General features: G+C 42.9%; 1 protein-coding gene across 2 annotated transcripts in view; it reads right to left on the minus strand.

The window, feature by feature from the left end:
• MEN1 (menin 1) overlaps window positions 1-20439 on the minus strand; it is a 373352-nt gene that overhangs the window by 40881 nt on the left and 312032 nt on the right. For both annotated transcript variants that reach the window (XM_089681659.1, XM_089681660.1), the window contains exons 8-9: window positions 8113-8218; window positions 7878-8030 (exon numbers count right to left, since the gene is read on the minus strand). In XM_089681659.1, coding sequence (XP_089537785.1) covers window positions 7878-8030; window positions 8113-8218 — 259 coding nt within the window. The remainder of the gene's footprint in view (window positions 1-7877; window positions 8031-8112; window positions 8219-20439) is intronic.

Here is a 20439-nt window from a genome sequence, read left to right on the forward strand (position 1 = left end):
ACCGGCCGTGTACCTCGGACACGGCCGAAGACAGATCTGAGTATCGGCCCGCGTTGCCGATACCATGTGACCTGCTGTGACCAATCACAGCAGGTCACATGACAGTTGTATACAATGGATGGCTTCATTCATGCCATCCATTGTATACTAGTGTCTAGCTGTGAATGGTCACAGCTAATCACATGCACATGTCATGTGATTAGCTGTGGCCAAATCACAGCTAAGCACAAAAAAAAAAATTCCGAATGAATCGATGTCATTCAGGTAAATGCTTGCTTATAGCAAAGTATTTCTTTGCTATAAGCAAATTGTGTAAAAAAAAAAAAATACTGATCACTTCCCCAAAGTAGTACAATGTTACTATGGTAGCACTGTACTAGTTTGGTCATAGTGAAATATCAAAAAAAAAATCTTTAAAAAAAAAAGAAAAAAAATGCAATAAATAATAAAAAAAAAATATTTTTTTTTTCATACGGTCACCAGTCAGTGTCCCTGATCACCGCCATGCCAGTTATATGATGACGCTGTACTGCACTGGTGACTATATGTAAAAAAAATACAACTTCAAAAAACTCGCCATGCCTCTTATGAAGTACGTCGGACTGTCTACTTTGCAAAAAGGGGTCATTTGGGGGATATCTGTACTGTTCTGACATTCTTGGACCTCAAGAAATTAGATTGGCTGTCAGTACTTCAGGATTGATCAATATTCAGATCTATACCATAGTTTGTGAACTCTATAACTTTCCTACAAACTAAATAATACATCCTACTTTGGGTTATTTTCACCAAAGACATGTAGCAGAATACATTTTGGCCTAAATTTATGAAGAACAATTATTATTTTGCAAACTTTTATAACAGAAACAAAGAAAAACGTGTTTTTTTTTTTCAAAATTTTTGGTCTTTTTTTGTTAATTTAGCAAAAATTAAAACCCCAGCGGTGATTAAATACCACCAAAAGAAAGCTCTAGTTGTGTGAAGAAAATGATAAAAATTTAGTTTGGCTACAATGTTGTATAACCACGCAATTGTCATTCAAAGTGTGAGAGCGCTGAACACTGGCCTGGGCAGGAAGGTGTAAAAGTGCCCAGTATTGAATTGGTTAAACTAGGATTGAGGGGGAGGGTGATTTGGATTATAACAGGGTAGACAGATCAGATGGGGGTCAGTACTTATTGGTGGGTGGAATGGGGAAAGATGGGGGGGAAGGCTATGGCAGATGATAAGGTTCCCATGTTACAAACAACCAGTGGAATTGGTACCATTTGTATGAAAATAAAAAATATGCAAAATACATGTGAACAAGGTGTCAAAGAATTAAAGTGTTTGTTCACCAATGCCAGAAGTCTGCCAAGCAAAATAGGTGAGTTGGAAGCTTTGGTGCATGAAGAGAACTATGATTTAATTGGTATTCCTGAATCTTGGCTTCATTCTTCACATGACTGGGCCATTAATATTCCTGGCTATGTTCTCTTTCGGAGAGACAGGGTAATTAGGAAAGGTGGTGGTGTCTGTCTCTATGTGAGAAGTGATCTCAGAGCGAGTGTGAAAGAGGATCTAGTTGATGGAGTGTGTGATAAGCCTGAAGTATTATGGGTGGAACTGCTAACCCCATCTGGGGTGTCAATTCCTATTAGGCTTCATTTACATCTGTGGGTTTACGAACATGCAGCTTCCCGGACAGAAAATTAGCGCTTTCCAGCATTTTTCGGAAACTCGCTGCAAATGTATGTCGCGCTTCAGTTGCCATTTAAGCTGCGTTTGCACCTGTACGTTGCCAAACTTATGGTAACCCACAGAGAAAACATGCACCGTGTTTTGGAAATGTGTGGCAAACGCATGTCACGCTTGCGTTACCATTTATGCTGTGTTCGCATTTGAGAGTTTCTGAACCAGCTTAGAAAACTGATGTTTTTCCTGCATTTCGATGACGTGCAGAAATGCGTGTCTTGTTGGTGTCACCATTTAGGCTACGTTTGCATTTGTGTATTTCTGAATGCAGGCAACCCGAACAGAAATTGCATGTCTTGCTGTGCGTTTGATAACATGTGGCAAATGCTTGCATTGTCATTTAGGCTGCATTCACATCTGCTTGTTTACAAACATGCAGTAATCCGCACAAAAAAGGTGCGCTTTGTTGTGCGTTTGCACTTGTGTCTCCATAATGGCAACGCAAGCTCATGCGTTTTTGCAGCACGTTTCCAAAACTTGTAGCAAAGGGTATGTTTACTCTACGTTTGGAAATACGCAGATGTGAATGCAACCTTTAATGACACCCCAATTATGGTTAGCAGTTGCCTGCTTTGCCGTGCATTTGTCACGCTACAAAATGTGCTATAAACACGCACTGGATAAGCAAGCAACACTACATGACCAAAAAGGTTCTTGAGATACTTTTTCATGTGAATGGGATGCCCTATGCATGATTCGCACAAAAAAAGTGGGAATGCATATTTCTGCTACACTCAGGCGTGAATGGAATGTGCTTGGGAGGAGAGTTTTTAGGCAGCAAGCATTACCTGGGAGAAGAGGCGAGGGTTAAAAAAAGAAAAAAAAACCCACTTATCTTACCAAAGTCATATAGGAATCGCTTCTTATCTAATGCTGATGCAACTTCTGAGCATTTAACATTAAAGTCTATAGGGCTGAAATTGTAGGGCATCTTTGAAAACAATATGACTTCCCTTGTCATGCGATTCTGTGCCCATCAAAAATTGTACTAGTGTGAAGGGGGCTAATTGGTGAAATGTGCGTTCATGTGCATTTTTGATGCTTTTGGGTACATTTTGTATGCGTTTTGCTGCATTCCAGTATAGTTCAGAAAAAATGCAGCAGGTTCTAATATTTTTTCTGCACTGGAACGGACTGCGCTGGTGTGAACTATGCAGTTGGAATCCATGTAACCTATTGTCCACACGTTTATGAATAGCCTGAAATAAACTGATTTACTAAAATAAACAAACATGTCATACTTACCTGCTCTATGTAATGGTTTTGCACACGACAGCCCTGATCCTCCTCTTTTCAGGTCCCCTGCAGCTTGCCCTGGGGGCACTCGTGCGTGCTTGCTCCCAAGCCAGCCCTGTATGTATAAGACATACAGAGCGTGGCTCAGCCCCACCCCCTCCTCACTGGCTTTGACTGACAACAGCAGGAGTCAATGGCACCTCAGCCATTGAGGAGAGAGCCAGGAGAGCTGAGGCTCTTGTGCACAGTTCTGGATCGTGATCAGACTCAGGTAAGTATAAGGGGGGATGAGGGGGGGACCTGCACACTGGACGGTTTTTAACCTTCAGGTATAAAGGTAAAAAAAAAAGCATGTACACTTTAGAACTACTTTAACCCCTCAGCAATACCCAATGTATGTGCGTTAACTTCTCAGCACCTAGCCTGTGGCTTATGTGTGTTAATCCTCCAGATACAACTATCCAGTGTATGTGAATTAACCCATTGTTGGCTAGTTGCCAGGATCTGTGTTATCCCCTTAGCACCCAGTCCCCAGTAAATTCTTTAACCCCCTCATTACCCAGTCACTAGGGTCTGTGTGTTAACCCCCAAGCGGCTATTCCCTAGCACATGTGCATTAACCTTTCAGCACATGTGGGATAATTCTTTTACAGATCGCTGAGCTGGGACCACCAGCAGGGGTTTGTTTTATTTTTGTACCTAGAGTCCTGTTCTAAGTGGTCAAGACCTAAAAATCCAAATGTGTCCTTCCTTGAACAGAAAATACATTTTTTTCCCCTTCTTACCTGTAAGGTTGCTTTAACTGATTTCATATGCAGATCGATGGTGACCACTTCAATCTACGTACGAGTGAAATTGTAAATATAATGTAACAAGTGTTACATTGTACTTACTCAATGATACCTGCAGACTGACAGCTGAAAATAGTGGTGAGGGCAGTATCAGAAGGGGGAGAGGAAAAAGGTGTAAGTGCCGGTTCACATATACAGGTGAAACTCGAAAAATTAGAATATCGTACAAAACTTCATTTATTTCAGTAATGCAACTTAAAAGCTGAAACTAATATATGAGATAGACTCATTACACGCAAAGCAAGATAGTTCAAGCCGTGATTTGTCATAATTGTAATGATTATGGCTTATAGCTCATGAAAACCTCAAATCCACAATCTCAGAAAATTAGAATATTGTGAAAAGGTGCAATATTCTAGGCTCAAAGTGTCCCACTCTAATCAGCTAATTAAGCCATAACACCTGCAAAGGGTTTCTGAACCTTTAAATGGTCTCAGTCTGGTTCAGTAGGAATCACAATCATGGGAAAGACTGCTGACCTGACAGTTGTGCAGAAAACCATCATTGACACCCTCCATAAGGAGGGAAAGCCTCAAAAGGTAATTGCAAAAGAAGTTGGATGTTCCCAAAGTGCTGTATCAAAGCATATTAATATAAAGTTATGTGGAAGGGAAAAGTGTGGAAGAAAAAGGTGCACAAGCAGCAGGGATGACCGCAGCCTGGAGAGGATTGTCAGGAAAAGGCCATTCAAAAGTGTTGGGAACTTTCACAAGGAGTGGACTGAGGCTGGAGTCAGTGCATCAAGAGCTACCACACACAGACGTATCCTGGACATGGGCTTCAAATGTCATATTCCTCTTGTCAAGCCGCTCCTGAACAACAAACAACGTCAGAATCATCTTACCTGGGCTAAAGAAAAACAGACATGGTCTGTTGCTCAGTGGTCTAAAGTCCTCTTTTCTGATAAGAGCAATTTTTGCATCTCATTTGGAAATCAAGGACCCAGAGTATGGAGAAAGAATGGAGAGGCACACACTGCAAGATGCTTGATGTCCAGTGTGAAGTTTCCACAGTCTGTGTTGATTTGGGGAGCCATGTCATCTGCTGGTGTTGGTCCACTGTGCTTCATTAAGTCCAGGGTCAACGCAGCCATCTACCAGGAGATTTTGGAGCACTTCATGCTTCCTTCCGCAGACAAGCTTTATGGGGATGCTGACTTCATTTTCCAGCAGGATTTGGCACCTGCCCACACTGCCAAAAGCACCAAAACCTGGTTCAATGACCGTGGGATTACAGTGCTTGATTGGCCAGCAAACTCGCCTGACCTGAACCCCATAGAGAATCTATGGGGCATTGCCAAGAGAAAGATGAGAGACATGAGACCAAACAATGCAGAATAGCTGAAGGCCGCTATTGAAACATCCTGGTCTTCCATAACAGCTCAGCAGTGCCACAGGCTGATAGCTTCCATGCCAAGCCGCATTGAGGCAGTAATTGCTGCAAAAGGGGCACAAACCAAGTACTGAGTACATATGCATGCTTATACTTTTCAGAGGTCCGATATTGTTCTATGTACAATCCTTGTTTTATTGATTGCATGTAATATTCTAATTTTCTGAGATTGTGGATTTGGGGTTTTCATGAGCTGTAAGCCATAATCATCACAAATATGACAAATCACGGCTTGAACTATCTTGCTTTACATGTAATGAGTGTATCGCATATATTAGTTTCACCTTTTAAGTTGCATTACTGAAATAAATGAACTTTTGCACGATATTCTAATTTTTCGAGTTTCACGTGTATGTGGATTGGATGCGGTTTGAACTGCATCAAATCCTCATGACATGTGAAATAACATTGCTTCCTATGGTGCCTGTTCACATACACTATATTGCCAAAAGCATTGGGACACTCCTCCAAATCATTGGATTCAGGTGTTTCAATCACCTCCATGAACACAGGTGTATAAAATCAAGCACCTAGGCATGCAGACTGCTTCTACAAACATTTGTGAAAGAATGGGTCGCTCTCAGGAGTTCAGTGAATTCAAGTGTAGTACCGTGATAGGTAGCCAGCTGTGCAATAAGTCCATCCGTGAAATTTCCTTGCTAAAAAATATTCCATGGCCAACTGTTAGTGGTATTATAACAAAGTGGAAGCAACTGGGAACAACAGAAATTCAGCCACAAAGTGATAGGCCACGTAAAATAACAACAAAAGGGTCAGCGCATGCTAAAGAGCACAGTGCACAGAGGTTGCCATCTGTCTGCAGAGGCAATAGCTAAAGACCTCCAAACTTTGTATGACCTTCAGATTAGCACAACAGTGCGTAGGGAGCTTCATGGAATGGGTTTCCATGGCTGAGCAGCTGCATCTAAGCCTTACATCACCAAGAGCAATGCAAAGCATTGGATGCATAGGTGTAAAACATGGCACTACTGGACTCTAGAGCAATGGAGTTTGAGTGATGAATCACACTTCTCTGTCTGGCAATCCAATGGACGTGTCTGGGTTTGGCGGTTGCCAGGAGAACGGTACTTGCCTGACTGCATTGTGCCTAGTGTAAAGTTTGGTGGAGAAGGGGCTATGGTGTGGGGATGTTATTCAGGGATTGTGCTTGGCCCCTTAATTCCAGTGAAGGGAACTCTTAAGATGTAAGCATTTCAAGACATTTTGGACAATTTCATGCTCCTAACTTTGTGGGAACAGTTTGGGGATGGCCCCTTCCTTTTCCAACATGACTGCGCACCAGTGCACAAAGCAAGGTCCATAAAGATATAGTTGAGTGAGTTTGGGGTGGAGGAACTTGACTGGCCTGCACAAAGTCCTGATCGCAACCCGACAGAACACCTTTGTGATGAATTAGAGCGGAGACTGCAAGCCAGGCCTTCTCATCTGACATCAGTTCCTGACCTCACAAATGCGCTTCTGGAAGAATGGTCAAACATTCCCACAGACACACTCCTAAACCTTGTGGACAGCCTTCCAAGGAGAGTTGAAGCTGTTATAGCTGCAAAGGGTGGGCCAACTCAATATTGAACTATACGGACTAAGACTGGGATGCCATTAAAGTTCATGTGCATGGAAAGGCAGGCGTCCCAATACTTTTGGCAATATAGTGTATGTCCGGTGTACTGATGGTGTGGATTCAGTGTGGTTTGAAAAAGTCTTGTATGATTTTGGAGTAGTGCAGTCTGGTTCAGGTGCAGTTTGCAGGCTATTGACTTCTATGGGAACTGTTTCTAAACCGCACATGTGTGAACAGGATAAAATCCTGACCTAATCCTGTCCTGAACCTGATGTAAACCTGACATGAACCGCTGAACAACTACTATGTCAATTAGCTATGAAACCCGAACTTCAATCCTCACCACACATGTGTGAATCCGCTCTAAGGGATACACTCTAGAAACCTTGTTGAAGTTTTTTAGAGCATTTATCACCTAAGCCCAAACTGTTAATGACTTCTAAAGTGGTTCTGAAGCCTAAACATCTATGATCATCATTAATTCCTTGCATTAAAGTAAAAAATGTTTAGGTAGCAGTATGCCCCCTCAATGCACTTATACTTAGCTGAGCCCTCACTCGATCCAGTACTGTGCCTGTCATAGGCTTGGCTGCTGTCAGTCACAGGGCTCAGCTATGCTGTTAGTGTCTAAAGACACAGGTAGCGCTGCTTGGGAGCGAGCCACAGGTGTGTCACAATAGAAAACAGCATCCTATTGTGGCACACCAAGAAGAGAAAAAGCCAGGAGCACCAGTGGGGAGCCAAGAGGAGGAGGATCAGAGCAGGTGAGTTTAAGCCTGTTTGCTATTTAAAAAAAAAAAGTGTTTACAATCACTTGAAATAATGCATAACATTTGGCATTTTATTAAAAAAGTACCAGCAAAAAAAGTTACCTAAATATACTGTATTTGTTTTTATTATTAGGAGGTATTATTCCTAGTATGATATAGACACTTAATTTGGAAGTGATTTTTGTGTTGCCTTTTCCAAGATCAGTACTGCCACAATAGGCTGAATGTCACAGATTCCTGTCAGTTGTAAAACGTATTAACAATGTAGCCAGTTATGCTAGATAAAACATGCTTTAATTTTTTATTTCTACTTACCTGTGCATCAAATCTACCAAGTGACTGCACAAGGAAAGTTGCCCAGCCCACATGCAGTACAGGTGTTGGGCTGTCTTCCTCCCACTTACAGATTCCATCATAAAAACGCAGAAGGTTTGCAAAACAAGATGGATCCTGAAGAGCAGAACCAGCCTAAAGAAAAAAAAAAAAAACCTAAGAGGCTAGACTTGGTGCTCCTAATAAACATAGCTTTAGTAAACAAACAGCCATTTACCTGATTGTTGGATACAGCTTCCTCTTTCAATAAATTAGGTATTAAGTCATTGGCAATATCAAAAAGATCTTTGTAGATTTCTTCATCTTCACGACAATAATTATACCTAGAAAAATACATGTTACAGTTTTTGAGTTTCTAGCAGTAACTACAAAAAAAATGAAAACAAAACAAGAATATATTTATTGATAAAGGCAATTACTAATGGAACACATAAAATTCTTTTCACAGAGTAGGTTATGGTACACAGTATAAACACGGCAGAGTGTGCAGACTAAGTGAATTTTGAAAATGGACAATTGACAACTCACATAAAAGAGGTTAAAAAATGCTTATAAGTCATGAGTTGCAATCTTTGGTGGACAGGACACCAGGATGCTACCATCTAAGGCACAAAAGGTCTCATAGATGTATCACCTGTAGTAGCTAAGAACAAAACACCAGGGACACCAATCTATGTACAGCATAACAGTAAATGTACAAGGCAGACAACAATTGACATAGGTTACTGGCCCATTGGTAGCTGTAGCGCCCAAAATCCTGAAAAACACTGAGTTGAAAAAAAAAACGCAGAGGCATTGAAATGCTTAGCCATGCCCCTTCAGAATCCTGTATCATCACTTCCGGTCTGTCTGCATTCCACGATGTACAGTATCCTGCTTCCTGTGCCTCAAACTTCTGGTTACCTTGGATACCACATACAACCCAGGCAGCAGTGGTGTTGCTCAAAATTCTGGTCACTACAGCTACCAACAGACCAGTGACCATTACTCATACCTACTACATTCTCCTTTCATGCTTTTTGAATGAGTTGCCAATTGTGTGCCTTGTATACAGGTTAAACTTGAAAAATTAAAATATCGTGCAAAAGTTCATTTATTTAAGTAATGCAACTTAAAAGGTGAAACTAATATATGAGATAGACTCATTACATACAAAGCAAGAAAGTTCAAGCCGTGATTTGTCATAATTGTGATGATTATGGCTTACAGCTCATGAAAACCCCAAATCCACAATCTCAGAAAATTAGAATATTACATGCAATCAATAAAACAAGGATTGTACATAGAACATTATCGGACCTCTGAAAAGTATAAGCATGCATATGTACTCAGTACTTGGTTTGGGCCCCTTTTGCAGCAATTACTGCCTCAATGCGGCATGGCATGGAAGCTATCAGCCTGTGGCACTTCTGAGGTGTTATGGAAGACCAGGATGCTTCAATAGTGGCCTTCAGCTATTCTGCATTATTTGGTCTCATGCCTCTCATCTTTCTCTTCACAATGCCGCATAGATTCTCTATGGGGTTCAGGTCAGGCGAGTTTGCTGGCCAATCAAGCACAGTAATCCCACGGTCATTGAACCAGGTTTTGGTGCTTTTGGCAGTGTGGGCAGGTGCCAAGTCCTGCTGGAAAATGAAGTCAGCATCCCCATAAAGCTCGTCTGCGGAAGGAAGCATGAAGTGCTCCAAAATCTCCTGGTAGACGGCTGCGTTGACCATGGACTTAATGAAGCACAGTGGACCAACACCAGCAGATGACATGGCTCCCCAAATCAACACAGGCTGTGGAAACTTCACACTGGACTTCAAGCATCTTGCAGTGTGTGCCTCTCCATTTTTTCTCCATACTCTGGGTCCTTGGTTTCCAAATAACATGCAAAAGTTGATCTCATCAGAAAATAGGACTTTGGACCACTGAGCAACAGACCAGATCTGTTTTTCTTTAGTCCAGGTAAGACGTTTCTGATGTTGTTTGTTGTTCAGGAGTGACTTGACAAGAGGAATAGGACATTTGAAGCCCATGTCCAGGATCCGTCTGTGTGTGGTGGCTCTTTATGCACTGACTCCAGCCTCAGTCCACTCCATGTGAAAGTCCCCAACACTTTTGAATTACCTTTTCCCGACAATCCTCTCCAGGCTGCGGTCATCCCTGCTGCTTGTGCACCTTTTTCTTCCACACTTTTCCCTTCCACATAACTTTCTATTAATGTGCTTTGATACAGCACTTTGGGAACATCCAACTTCTTTTGCAATTACCTTTTGAGGCTTTCCCTCCTTATGGAGGGTGTCAATGATGGTTTTCTGCACAACTGTCAGGTCAGCAGTCTTTCCCATGATTGTGATTCCTACTGAACCAGACTGAGAGACCATTTAAAGGCTCAAGAACCCTTTGCAGGTGTTATGGCTTAATTAGCTGATTAGAGTGGGACACTTTGAGCCTAGAATATTGCACCTTTTCACAATATTCTAATTTTCTGAGATTGTGGATTTGGGGTTTTCATGAGCTGTAAGCCATAATCATCACAATTATGACAAATCACGGCTTGAACTATCTTGCTTTGCATGTAATGAGTCTATCTCATATATTAGTTTCACCTTTTAAGTTTCATTACTGAAATAAATGAACTTTTGCACGATATTCAAATTTTTCGACTTTCATCTGTACTTCTTGAAAAGCTGCTCTTAGATTGAAGTCCTCTGGTGTTGGTTCTCAGCTACTACAGGGGATACATCTACTAGACCTTGTGTGCCTTACCTGACAGCATCCTGGTGTCCTGTTCAGCTGAGATTGTCACTCATAACTGATAAGCATTTTTAACCATTTTGTTGTGTGTTGCCAATTTTCTATTATAACAAATTTTCCAATATCCACTACACTTAGTCTGCACACTTTGCTGTGTTTGCCATTATAGACATGTCTTCAGTCTCCCAGAGGTGCTGCATACCTATGCTGGAGTCACCTGTGCTGGAGTCAGTACAGAACAAGTCTACAGCTTAAAGACTTTACTTAAGGACTTGCATACTAGGTCCAGTCCAGGTTCCGCAGCCTCAAATATTCCTACAGGTCCTAGTAATATTACTTTTCGGTTACACCTCTTACGCCATATTACCTAGACAGGATGACTGTTCTGGCACATAGGGATAATGCTGCTGCATGCAGGAGATTGAATACTGACAGAACAAAGATGTAAGGACAGCGCAGTATAACCCCTCCCGATAACTCCCATTATGTAACTCAGGATGAGTATTCAGGTACAACCCTAATTCCAAAAAAGCTGTTTAACCACTTACCCTCCTGAGGATTTACCCCCCTTCCTGACCAGGCAATTTTTTGCATTAGGGTGCTGGGCTATTTTAACTGACAATTGTGCGGTCATGCAATGCTGCACCCAAATGAAATTTACGTCCTTTTTTCCCGCTAATTGAGCTTTTTTTCGGTGGTATGTGATCACCTGTGCATTTTTATTTTTTGCGCTATAAAAAAATACCGACAATTTTGTGAATTGACATTTTGGACATTGCTGTTAAACCTGTCCAGTAAAAAAAAGGAAAAAAATCTAATTTCGTCATAAATTTATGCCAAAATTCTGTGACGTCTTTGCTAAAAAAAAAAAAAAAATCCTAATACATGTAAATTAATAGGTTTACATGACAGTTATAGCGTTTACAAACTGGCAGTATAGATACTGGAATTTTTTTTTTCTACTAGTAATGGTGGCGATCAGCGACTTTTAGAGGGACTGCGGCGGAAATTCTGACACGGGGGGGCTGACTTGGTGTCACTGACATCCCCAGTGACACCAATACAGTGGGGATCGAAAGTTTGGGCACCCCAGCTAAAAATTTGTATTAATGTGCATAAAGAAGCCAAGGAAAGATGGAAAAATCTCCAAAAGGCATCAAATTACAGATTAGACATTTTTATAATATGTCAACAAAAGTTAGATTTTATTTCCATCAGTTACACTTTCAAAATAACAGAAAACAAAAAAATGGCGTCTGCAAAAGTTTGGGCACCCTGCAGAGTTAATATCTTGTACTGCCCCCTTTGGCAAGTATCACAGCTTGTAAACGCTTTTTGTAGCCAGCCAAGAGTCTTTCAATTCTTGTTTGAGGTATCTTTGCCCATTCTTCCTTACAAAAGTCTTCCAGTTCTTTGAGATTTCTGGGCTGTCTGTCACGCACTGCTCTTTTAAGGTCTATCCATAGATTTTCAATTATGTTGAGGTCAGGAGATTGTGAAGGCCATGGCAAAACCTTCAGTTTACGCCTCTTGATGTAATCCCCCGTGGATTTTGAGGTGTGTTTAGGATCATTATCCATTTGTAGAAGCCATCCTCTCTTTAACTTCAGCTTTTTCACAGATGGCATCAAGTTACCATCCAAAATTTGCTGAAATTTTATTGAATCCATTTTTCCTTCTACTCGTGAGATGTTCCCTGTGCCACTGGCTGCAACACAACCTCAAAGCATGATTGATCCAACCCCATGCTTAACAGTTGGACAGAGGTTCTTTTCATTAAATTCTGTGCCCCTTCTTCTCCAAACGTACCTTTGCTCATTCCGGCCAAAAAGTTCAATTTTAACCTCATCGGTCCACAGAACTTGTTTCCAAAATGCATCAGGCTTGTCTATATGTTCATTTGCAAAGTTCAAACGATGATTTTTGTGGTGAGGACGTAGAAGAGGTTTTCTTCTGATGCTTCTTCCATGAAGACCATATTTGTACAAGTATTTCTTTATAGTGGAATAGTGTACCACAACTCCAGTGTCTGCCAGATCTTTCTGGAGGGATCGTGCAGTCAAACGTGGGTTTTGAATTGTTTTTCTCACAATCCTGCGAGCTGTTCTGTCTGATATTTTTCTTGGTCTTCCAGATCTTGCTTTAACTTCCACTGTTCCTGATGACTGCCATTTCTTAATTACATTCCGAACATTTTTTTTGTGACAGATAGAGCTTTATTTTGGTGGTATTTAATCACCTCTGGGTTTTTTATTTTTTCTTAAACAAACAAAAAAAACACAGAATATTTTGAAAAAAAAAATAACGTTTTTTCTTGGTTTTTGTTATAAAATGTTGTAAATAAGTGATTTTTCTCCTTCACTGATGTGCGCTAATGAGGCTGCACTGATGGGCACTGATGAGGAGGCACTGGTAGGGGCCACTGATGGGCATTGGCAGGTATCACTGATGGGCACTGTTACGTGGCACTCATATATGGCACTGTTAGGAGGCACTGAGTGGCACTGTTAGGTGGCACTGACTGGCAGCACTGATAGGTGGCACTGATGGGCGACACTGAAAGGCAACTCAGATGGGCACTGATATGTGGCATTGATGTGGCACTGATGGGCACTGAAATGTAGCACTGATGGGCACTGGCAGGTGGCATGGATGAGCACTGAGAGCTGGCACTGATGGACACTGACAGGTGGTGCTGCTGGGGCTACACAGATCATCAGTGCTCTGATGATCTGTGTACATGTCCCCTCCGAGGAATGCCGATTACCGGCTCTCTTCTCCTAACGAGCTGTCAGCGTGACAGCTCGTGGGGAGAGAAATGCCGATAAACGGCATTTCCCTGTTTACATGTGATCAGCTGTGATTGGACACAGCTGATCACATGGCCGAGCCGAGGGACACAGCGCACCACCGATCGCCGCGCTCCAGGAGCCGCACATGCACAGTGAGAATGGGAGGACGTCATAGGACGTCCTCCCAGAACGAGAGGACCACCTTGTGTCCGTCATATTACTATATGGCGGGCGGGAGGTGGTTAAAGTGAGAAAATGGACCATTTTAAGGAGGAAAAAAAAAAAGTTATTTTGAAATTGATGGCAGTCTCAAAAAAGTTGGAACAGGGCAACAAACAGCTGTCAAAGTGGAAATAACAAGGATGAGCTGGAAGAATATTTTGCAACAAACCAGGCTAATTGGCAACATGTCAGTAACATAATCGGGTAGAAAAAAAAACTTAAGTAAGTTGTCTCAGCAGTATCTTCCCCTGAATGGTGAGAGGTGTAATGAAACCTAAGGGATCATAAATGCTGTTTACTGTAGACAATACTCCTCTTTGTGAAGGGCTTGTCACAGGCTGCTGCTTGAAATGTGAATGTGTCTTTCCAAAGTAATCCAAGACTGCGTTGTGTAACAAAGGTCAGATCCTAGTTGGGAATTTCTTCACACTGACAGCATGGTCATCAGAAGGAAAGGCTATCATGACCTTGTCACTGTTAGAGATGATTTTGTGAAGTCTGAGGTTTGCAGTGGCATGTTCTGGGTTCTAGTAAGAAGGTCAATAGCTTCTTCTTCATTGGGCAGAAATTTGAATCCGTCGTCTACATAGAAATTCCTTTTCGAGGAACTGTCTTGCATCAGATCCAAATTCTCTCTCACCCTCTTGAGCGGTTTACCTCAGTCTATAAATTGCTACTGCAGGAGAAGGACTGTAACCGAAAACATGAACCTTTATTTGATAGTCTGACTTCATCACTGACATCATTACTGCGGTACCATCAGAACCTGAGGACGTTTCTGTAGTCTTCACGGACAATGAAACAGTGGAACATCTGCTGAATGTCAGCCATAACAGCAACTGGCTCTTGTCTGAAGCAAAGTAAAACTCCTATGAGATTGTTGTTCAGATTAGGCCCAGTGAGAAGATTGTTATTGAGGGAGACATCTTCACGACGAGCACTTGAGTCAAAGACCATCCTAATCTGATCAGGCTTGCAAGGATGGTAGACACCAAAGCACGGTAGGTACCAACATTCTTCTCCTTCCGTAAGAGGAGGTGCACACTCAGCATGATCTCTCTCAAACACCTTCTGCATAAAGTCTACAAAGTGCTTTTTCATCTCAGGCTTATGGTTCAAACTGCAATTTAAAGAAACAAACCGTGATTCTGCGTGTACCCTGTTGTTTGGTAGCCTTTCTTGGGGTACAAAATGGTAGAGGTGCTACTCAACTGTTGGAATCATCTTGGTAGAACTCTTTTCTCATGGTTTTCAAGAATTCTTTGTCTTCTATGGTGGCTGCCAACTCATTGTCTTTAGTGGTTACCTTAAACACTGTGTTGCCGATGTCATCCCAGAAATTAAGAGCTTTCTTATTGTCTTGTATGATGTGCCATTGCGCACCTTTTTCAGTCTTTCTTTCACAATATATATTTATGTGGTTGTTGTGCAGAACAAGTTGTTTGCCAATTTGACAGGACGTGTTTTAAAGAAAGAGACGGAGTAGGACCTCCTGTCCTTGTCTAGGCAGACATTGCCTATGGTGACCCATCCTAGATCCAGACGCTGAGCATATGGTGCATTGTGTGGACCGTTGATTTGATGACGAACTTTGTGTACCCTTAGAATGTCTCGACCGAGTAACAGGATATCGGCACTTTCATCGAGGGCTGGTATTTGGTTGGCTATGTGCTTTAAGTGAGAATGGTGAAAAGCAGCTTCAGGAGTAGGGATCTCCTCTTTGATGCTTGGAATCTGGTTGCACTCAGTGATAGTGGGCAAAGATATTTCCACATTGTCATTCAGAGGAGTAACTACAAGTCCACTGGCTCTCCTACCTAAGAATTCTGTAGTGCCAGAACAAGTGCTTAGAGTATAAAGCAGAGCATCTCCAGTCATGTTTAACAGTTCAAAAAACTGATATCTTGCAAGAGATCTTTTACTCCGATCATCCAGAATAGTATAGTCTTATGGCCTTTTCAGGTTGACCTTTGGGGTATGCAAGTACCAAGCATATCTTTGTACAGGATTTGTCGCAGAATCCTTCTCCACAGACCTTTGTACATGTAGAGAACACTGGGGTGGTAGGTGTTGCTTGATCTGGGCTCTCCCCACCTTGCCTCAGGAAGTTTTTTGTGAGTGTAGTAGAGTTGTGCTAATATTGATGAAGAGCTTGCACATGGTCATCACTGTCACACTCTATACATTTGACGATCGCTTTACAGTCCTTTGCAAAGTGATTTGTGGAGGCACAGCATTTGTAGCAAACCCCAAATTTCTTCAAAAGTTCCTTACGTTCTTGTAGGGTTTTCTTTCTGAAGCCGATACATTTCTTAAGTGGATGTGGTTTATTATGTATTGGACATTGCCAATTTTCTTGTTTTGATCAGTCTTTTTAAGAACTGTAGCAGGCGCAGGTAAAACATTTGTCCTTTTCACTAACACTGGACCTCTATGGTCTCTGTGCGACATACGTGTGTTTGTAGGTCTTGGAGAGAGTGTACAGAGAAGGTTACAGTCCCCATATGAGAAACTTGGGTCATTCTTAGTGTCTGCAACTCTTTTTATGAACTCGCAGAAGTAGAAAATAGGAGGAAAAGCAACCCTGTGCTCTTCCTTATACTTTGATCCAAGCGCTGCCCATCTTTCTTGAATTCCATATGGTAGCTTGAGAAAAATAGATTTGATGCCGTGAGAGGTGTCAAGGTAATTGAGACCAGGTAAGTTGATGTCAGCCTTAGCGAGTTGAAGCTCTAATAGAACATCACTGAGTTCTTGAAACTTTAGATTGTCGCTTGCAGAAATCCCTGGGAAGCTTTACAACCTTTGAATAAAACTTCTTCAATGGCCTCTGGGCTGCCAAAGGTATGTTAAAGTCTGCCCCAAGCAATATTAAGGCCTGCTGCAGGATTGTCAATATGAACTGCTTTGAGCCTCTTGATGCGTTCAGTAGACTGGGGACCAAGCCATCTGATGAGCAGATCTAATTCCTCTGTGGCATTGATGTCAATGTCACTCATTGTGGCCTTAAAAGTGGATTTCCAGCCTCTAATTTTCAAGCTTATCAAACTTAGTGAGGCCTGTCTTAAACTCTCTGTGGAGCATGCATTTAGCAAACTGTGACATGTCTGTGTTTTCAGATTTTGGGTGCATAACTGCAGGTGGAACAGAGTTGTTTGTGACAGTTAGTTGACTTGCGTGAAGTGACTTGGGAACATATGTTGCTGCTAAGGCATTCAATGCCGGAGCTGGCTTAAAGTCCATTGGCATGTTGGTTTGTAGAGTAGTGCATTTGCTAGGAGGTACTCTGTTGGTGCCAAAGTAAGGTGAACGGTCTATTAAGACATACCAGTGCCTGTGGCTAGCTGAGATGCTGCATTCTGATGTATTGGAGGATATAAGGGCAAATCCCCTTGAGGTACAGTAGGTGTAGAGAAGAGACTTTGAGTACTTTGGCTGCTGTGACAGAGAGTTGACGTTCTGGAGAGGTGTGTGAAGGATCTGAGACATCAGATACAACCGAGTGTCTGGAACTGTTGTCTTTCGTTTTCACTAGCGGCTTGTTCTAAGAGTCTTAACCTTGCCATGGCTGTGGCATGCTCATTGTTTTTCCAAAACTTCAATTTCTGCCTTTTGGCATGTGGCTTCAGCTTCTTTCTCTGCTTTCTAATGTGCAGCCTGAACCTCCATTACTGTGGCCTGAGCCTCCATTTCTGCTTTCTTATGTGCGGCCTGAGCCACCATTTCTGCTTTCTTTTGGGCGAAAGCTGCCTGAATTTTAGAATCTTCAGTATCAGCACGGGCTTTTATTATTTGTTGACTCAGTGTAGAAGATATTGATTGTAGGGATTTGGAAGATCTTGAGGAGCGTCTAGTAGACGCAGTGCGATAAGATCTGGATTCATGGAGCTGTGTTATTCTCACTTCTGCCTTTGTCTTTGTTCGCACCACTAAATTGTCTCTTTCAAGATTGAACTCCTCCAAACTCGTTAATTCTGCCAATGTCCTTTGAGTGTTGTACCGCTTTAAGAGTGCAATATATTTAACATACAATCTTTGATAATTCTCATAAGCAATATTCAATTGCTGGATATCGCCCTCTAGTTGTATTGGCTCATGAGATAGTAGGGAGAGAGCAGACATGCATTTAACAGTATTAGACCAGAAGTCATTAATATTAGACAGCAGTTCTTCCTTGTCAGCATTAAGATTCTCTTGCACCTTCCAGGTTGGTTTTGTTAAGTGTTTTTCTCTTTTATCTGATTCAGGGTTTAAATCCTGATCTGGAAGAAGTCCTGTTTGTGGTTGTGTATTAGTTTCCCCAGACTGTATATTACTTTCCTGAAAAATCATGTTACCAAGGAGAGGGGTTATGTTAGGTACCTACCGGTGGTAGCCTCTAGCGTTCCACAGACCGGAATCTCCCAAGGCGCGGAATCTAAGTCCCAACCTGCTTGTTCACCAGGGTCCCTGATGGTGGGGATGGACTTGGAGCAGGCCGAGACCAGGTCGTGGCCCCTGGGTTCACCCAGCTGTGGTAGAAGCACCACTGGAGGTGTATAGCAGGTGAGAGCCTGATGTGAGGAGGTAACAAGAGCAGCGTCGGGCAGGCCGGGTCGGTAACAGTGGAGGCAGAGTGGTACAAAATCAGTAGGCAGCAGGATAAACAAGTCACAAGCCGGGTTCGGTAACAGGAGATCAGAACGTGCAGGGTTAAGCAGGAAAATGGTCAGACAAGCCAGGGATCAGAACAGGAGACAGACAGCAAATCAGGGTCAGGCAGGGTCAGCAACAAGACAATCTACAATACAGGAACTCAGGATACAGGTAAGACCATACGGCAACTAGACACAGCCCTGACCTGTTTTAAATAGGGCGACCTGATCGGTGCCAGGCGCGCATCCGCGATAGCGAATGCGCCGCTGCAATCCCGGGTGCCCAGTTCCCAATGCTCGCACGCTAGTGCGGCTGGGCACACCGTGCATGCGTAAACCCGTGCGCGATCGCGGCCAGCTCTGGGGTCCCTGACATTGCCCCCCCCCTTACGGGCAGCCTCCGGATGCCCACCCGATTCCTCCTTTGAGGCTGGTTACGAAGGAATTCCTGCATCAATCTGGGAGCATGGACATTCTGAGCAGGTTCCCAAGAATTCTCCTCTGGCCCATAGCCTTTCCACTTGATCAGGTATTGTACTTGACCACCCCTTTTCCTGCAATCCAAAATTGCCTCTACCTCGAATTCTTCCTCCCCGTTAATATCTATGGCCTCTGGAGGTCTAGATCTGTGGTCTAAAAAGGGGTCTCGAACTGCAGGATTTAGCAACGACACGTGGAAAACCGGATATATCTTGAGGGATTCTGGGAGAGCCAGTTTAAATGCCACTTCAGTAACCTTACGTTCTACTTGGAAGGGTCCCACAAATTTGGGTGCCAATTTCCTTGATGGACATGTCAGTTTTAGGTTGGCTGTTGACAACCAAACCTGATCCCCGGGGTGTATGATCAATTCCCCCTTTCTCCTCCTGTCACAGAACTTTTTACTATCTTCCTGGGCTCTAGCCATTGTTTCCTGTAATAACTTGTTATTGGTAGTAAAGAATTTTAAGGTGTCCTGGGCTGCAGGGACTGAGTTTTCTGGAACCAGGTCTGGCAGGAAGGTAGGGTGGAACCCATAGTAGGCGAAGAATAGGGATTGGTTGGTGGCGGAATGATTTGCATTATTATATGCAAATTCTGCCATTGGTAGAAGTGTCAGCCAGTCATCCTGTAGGAATGATATATAACATCTCAGATACTGCTTGAGCGTCTGATTAGTTTGCTCTGTCTGCCCGTTAATCTGTGGGTGGTATGCAGAAGAAAAAGATAAGTTGATCTCCAACCCCTCACATAGCGCCTTCCAGAATTTGGACGTAAATTGCACTCCCCAGTCCGAGACAATATTTGTTGGCACTCCGTGAAGCCTCACAATCTCTCTAATGAAAACTTGGGCCGTTTCGGAAGCAGATGGTGTCCTTGCTAGTGGAAGGAAGTGGGCCATTTTAGAAAGGTGATCTACCACTACAAAGATCACGGTGTGATCTTGCGAGGGTGGCAATTCTACAATAAAGTCTAAGGAGATCATACTCCAGGGTCGGTCAGGTATTGGCAAAGGTCTCAACAGGCCCCAAGCCCTGTCTCTGGTGGGTTTATTCTGGTTGCAGTTGGGGCAAGATCTCACGTACGCTTCACAATCTTTGGCCATATTTGGCCACCAAAATGTGCGTCGTGCCAATTCTAAAGTTTTATGTATCCCAAAGTGACCCGCCAGTGGATGGTCGTGGCAATAGCCTAAAACCAGGGACTGGGCCTCCTTGGGTACCGGGATTTGTTCCCCCCTCCAGAAAAGACCTTCCTTGCTCTGTAGTGAGGTCCCAGGTAGATCAGGAACCTGGGTGGAGGCGGCCTGCAGTTTGGACAACAGCTCAGACTGGAGCAATAGGAAGCTACCTGCTGGCAAAATAGTATCCGGTTGGGGCGTCTCTCTGGGGTCCTCAAACATCCGGGAAAGAGCATCTGGCTTAGTATTTTTAGACCCAGGACGGTAGGTAATATGGAGGCTAAACCTCACAAAGAACAGTGCCCATCTGGCCTGGTGTGGACAGAGGCGTTTAGCTCTCTTCAGGTATTCAAGGTTTTTATGGTCGATATAGACCAGAATGGGATGTAGGGCTCCCTCTAACAGATATCGCCATTCCTCCAGAGCTGCCTTAATGGCCAATTCCCAATCTCCGATATCATAGTTTTTTTTCTGAAGGGGAGAGCTTCCTAGAA

This window comes from Staurois parvus, unplaced genomic scaffold (genome assembly GCF_062004578.1).
Source record: "Staurois parvus isolate SC_StPar_1 unplaced genomic scaffold, SC_StPar_1.0 ptg000275l, whole genome shotgun sequence".
Classification (NCBI taxonomy): domain Eukaryota; kingdom Metazoa; phylum Chordata; class Amphibia; order Anura; family Ranidae; genus Staurois; species Staurois parvus.